Consider the following 4,311-nt stretch of genomic DNA (forward strand, 5'->3'; position numbering starts at 1 on the left):
AAAAAAAAAAAAAAACAAATTTTGAGTTTTAATTGATACACAGAAAGCTGCACACATTCTAGGTGTCCAGTATGGTCAGCTGTGACATACATGTTCATCACCGAGCCTTCACCACGTCAGGCTGGTGAGCACACCGTGTCCCTCCCCCGAAGAGCTCCCTTGCATCGTGCCCATTTTGAAGCTGTGTAAGCAGACGCCAGAGCAGGGCCAGAAGCTTGTGAACATTGGGGGCATTGGGACAACATCAGGGCCCTCTCTTAGCCTCTTCCCTGACTTTCCCCACTCTCAGGGGTCCAAAGTGGGCAAACTGACCCTCAAGACGACAGAGATGGAGACCATCTACGACCTGGGCACCAAGATGATTGAGTCCCTGACCAAGGACAAGGTCCAGGCCGGGTGAGCAGTCGGGCTGTGCCAGGTGGCCAGGGAGGATGGGGGAGCTCGGGCTCGTTCCTTTCCTTACCCCACCCCCCATCCCCCGTAGGGACGTGATCACCATCGACAAGGCGACAGGCAAGATCTCCAAGCTGGGCCGCTCCTTCACCCGCGCCCGAGACTACGATGCTATGGGCTCCCAGGTGTGCAGGGACTCCCAGGAACCCTCCCCGCCCCCAGCACTCGGTGTTTTCATCTCCTCCATCACCCCCGTGACCCCTGGGTCTGCATCTTCCTGTCACCCTGACTCTTTGTCCCTGGTACTCCTGGGTCTTCTCTGTAACCCTAGGATGGCTGGGATCCCTCAGCCTGGCACTATAGTTTCACATCACCCCATGTTACCTGTGGCTTCTGAGGTCCTCCAGGAGCCCCCATGACCCTCAGCACTCGGGAACACCCCTAGACCTGACTACCTCCTGGGCCTGGGGTTTCCAGATGGCCCTGTCTGGCCTCCCAGCTCCATTTCCCAGAGCTCTAGTCTCCCCCAGACAGAGGCCTTTAGGGCTCCTTCATGCCTTTCCCTGTTCTTGTCTCCTCCCTGCTTTACCCACGTCTGCACCATAGACCAAGTTCGTGCAGTGCCCAGATGGGGAGCTCCAGAAACGCAAGGAGGTGGTGCACACCGTGTCCCTGCACGAGATCGACGTCATCAACTCCCGCACCCAGGGCTTCCTGGCGCTCTTCTCAGGTGAGCCCCCGCCTGCCCTACCCAAGGCCTGGCAGCCTCCCTCAGGTCCCCTGTCCCTGAGCTCCGAATGGGGCCCACTCGCTCCACGGCCTTTCCTGTAACTCAGGCCCGTGGCTGCCTCTCTTCTCCACCTGTGAGTCCGCTTCCTCCTGCCCCCACTGTTGCTGTCCGAGCCCCTCCGTGGTGCTGTGATGGGAGTGTGGCCCTGCCCTCTCTCCTGTTTCCTCTGCCTCTGTTCCTCCTCTCTGGGGACTTTTCAGGCTTCTCGCCCCTCCTTGCTTTGCTCTCCCTCATCCATCCTTGGCATCTGTCCTTCTCTGTCTCAGCCACATTCCGGCCCTGGAGCCTGCCTCTCTGACTTCCCTGATGCAACCTGTACCTCCCATAGGTGACACAGGGGAGATCAAGTCAGAAGTTCGAGAGCAGATCAATGCCAAGGTGGCCGAGTGGCGCGAGGAGGGCAAGGCGGAGATCATCCCTGGGGTGAGGACCCAGGACGTTGCCGGGGCAGGTGGTGGGGTGGGGGTGGACTGGGGAAGCAGGGGGCACAGGTGACGACTCTCACACATGCCCCAATCCCAGGTGCTATTCATCGACGAGGTCCACATGCTGGACATTGAGAGCTTCTCCTTCCTCAACCGCGCCCTGGAGAGCGACATGGCGCCTGTCCTGATCATGGCTACCAACCGCGGCATCACACGGTGAGCCGGCGCCAGGGGCCTCTAGGGAAAATGGGAGGCTCTGGGCAGCAGGGGCAGCCAGAAGGTCAACAGGGAGCGTGTGGTGACCCTGGGTCAGAGAGGGACCCGTGACTTCGGTGTGCGCCCTTCCCTTAAACAAGGCAGGCAGGAGGCAGCCTTGCTCCCCGAGGAAGCCCAGAGACTGAGTTCTTCCTGTCTCCTGTCTTTCTGCTCCTTCAGCCCCAAAGCCTGCAGTTTCCCAACTGCATGCTGAGGCACCCCAGGGTGCTCGGGAAACTCACAGGAGTACTATGGGATTGTTTTTTAATCTTGAGGGAAGCACAGCGACATCTGTTAGACACAACATAAACTACTACGATGGTTCGGTCACTTCGACCCAACTACATCAACAGAACTCTTAGTGCTGTGTTTGGCGTAAGAATGCCGTGGGCAGATTCCCGTGACACAGAGGGTCAAGAGCTCTGCTGAAGCCTGGGACCCTCTGCTCCCCCATGTGTGTGGTCCCCGCTGGCTCTCTCTTCTCCACCTCGTCCACATTTTGGCCCACAGGAAGAGGGGGATCTGGAGGGCGGGTAGCCCTCATAGGCTGCAATCCACAGGCTACACCCTGCATTTCCACCCACATCCCATTGCCTGGCACTGCTCGGGTTCAGGGCTGTGCCTGTTGTTGAGGAAGGCTAAGGACTGTCAGCCCCAGCACTGCAGCCATGGGCCCAGAAACCGGGCGGTTGGGGCGTGCATCACAAAAGGGAAGAAGCAGGCCGGGCGCCGTGGCTCACACCTGGGATCCGAGCACTTTTGGAGGCTGAGGCGGACAGCTCACGAGGTCAAGAGTTCCAGACCATCCTAGCCAACATAGTGAAACCCCATCTCTTCTAAAGATACAAAACATTAGCCAGGCATGATGGCATGTACCTGTAATCCCAGCTACTCTGGAGGCTGAGGCAGGATAATCACCTGAACCCAGGAGGTGGAGGTTGTAGTGAGCCAAGATTACGCCATTGCACTGTAGCCTGGGAGACAGGACAAGACTCTTGTCTCAAGAAAAAAAAAAAAAAACGGAAGAAGTAGGCATCCTACAGAGGATGGTGGGCCGCTGTGCCTGGCTCTGGGTTTGGCTCTTTTTAACTCCTTGGATCCTCAGAAGCTCAGAAGGTAGGTATCACCTTTGCCCCATTTTACAGGGCAGGACAGTGAGGCCCAGTGACTTGCTCAGGTCACAGGTCGTCTAGAAGGTGGCAAGGTCCAAACTAGGTCTCTGGGTAGCAGGGCACTGGAAGAGACCCCCAGGGCGGATGGGGTGCTTGAAGCAGCTGCAGGTCAGGCCTGTGGACTGCCCAGGGCACCTCCTATGCAGAGACGGCAGCAACGGGCAACCCTGAGTGTTAGCAGACTCCGCATTTGAGAACCTGTTCGCTTGCTAAGATTCATTTCTAATCCCCAAATAAATATCTGCCCTGCTTTCGGGCAACAGATTCAAGCCACCCGACACCTACTTTCCCAAAAGTGTGAATGAGGCCAGGCTGTCCGCTCCCTTTAGCTCTCATGTCATAAGTAAGTGTCCTTGTTGTATTCTGTTGAGTGTTACGTTTGTCGCTTTTGTTTTTGAGACAGGGTCGTGCTCTGTCACCCAGGCTGGAGTGCAGTGGCACGATCATGGCTTATTGCAGCCTCAATGCCCACCACACACAAACACACACACACACATCACCCCCTCACCCCCGGCCTCAATCCTCCGTCCTTAGCCTCCTCAGTAGCTGGGACCATGGGTGTGCACCACTACGCCTGGCTAATCTTTGTTTTTGTTTTGTTTTTGTTTTTGTTTTTGTTTTGAGGCAGAGTCTCGCTCTGTTGCCCAGGCTGGAGTGCAGTGGCGCGATCTCGGCTCACTGCAACCTCCGCCTTTTGGATTCAAGCAATTCTCCTGCCTCAGCCTGCTGAGTAGCTGGGATTCCAGGTGCCCGCCACCATGCCCGGCTAATTTTTCTGTTTTTAGTAGAGATGGGGTCTCACCGTATTAACCAAGCTGGTGTTGAACTCCTGACCTCATGTGATCCGCCCACCTCCGCCTCCCGCAGTACTGGGATTACAGGCGTGAGTCACTGCGCCTGGCCTATTATTTTGCTGTTGTTTTTGTATGTTTTGTAGAGGTGGGGTTTCACCATGTTGCCCAGGCTAGTCTCAAACTCCTGGGCTCAAGTGATCTGCTTGCCTCAGCCTCCCAAAGTGTTGTCAGTTTTTTGTGCCTTTTTTTTTTTTTTAACTTTTTTAGGGCCATTTGTTGGTGATTTTGCTGTGTGAAGTGTTCCCTGAACACCGTGCTGAACTGCTGTCTAGCCTGACAGAGGCAATAGCGGACACTTTGCTGAGCCCATGTTAGAATGCTGTTGGCATGAGCTCCATGTTAGAGAATCAACAGTGATGGCCGGGCGCGGTGGCTCAAGCCTGTAATCCCAGCACTTTGGGAGGCCGAGGCGGGTGGATCAC

The 4,311-nt window shown here is 56.3% G+C and overlaps 1 protein-coding gene across 1 annotated transcript in view; it reads left to right on the forward strand.

Annotated features, from left to right (window-relative positions):
- Positions 1 to 4,311, forward strand: part of RUVBL2 (RuvB like AAA ATPase 2) — a 40,183-nt gene that overhangs the window by 32,677 nt on the left and 3,195 nt on the right. The window contains exons 7-11 of the mRNA XM_017500512.2: positions 290 to 396; positions 485 to 578; positions 1,000 to 1,123; positions 1,512 to 1,606; positions 1,706 to 1,824. Coding sequence (XP_017356001.1) covers positions 290 to 396; positions 485 to 578; positions 1,000 to 1,123; positions 1,512 to 1,606; positions 1,706 to 1,824 — 539 coding nt within the window. The remainder of the gene's footprint in view (positions 1 to 289; positions 397 to 484; positions 579 to 999; positions 1,124 to 1,511; positions 1,607 to 1,705; positions 1,825 to 4,311) is intronic.

Source organism: Cebus imitator, unplaced genomic scaffold (genome assembly GCF_001604975.1).
Source record: "Cebus imitator isolate Cc_AM_T3 unplaced genomic scaffold, Cebus_imitator-1.0 Scaffold266, whole genome shotgun sequence".
Classification (NCBI taxonomy): Eukaryota; Metazoa; Chordata; class Mammalia; order Primates; family Cebidae; genus Cebus; species Cebus imitator.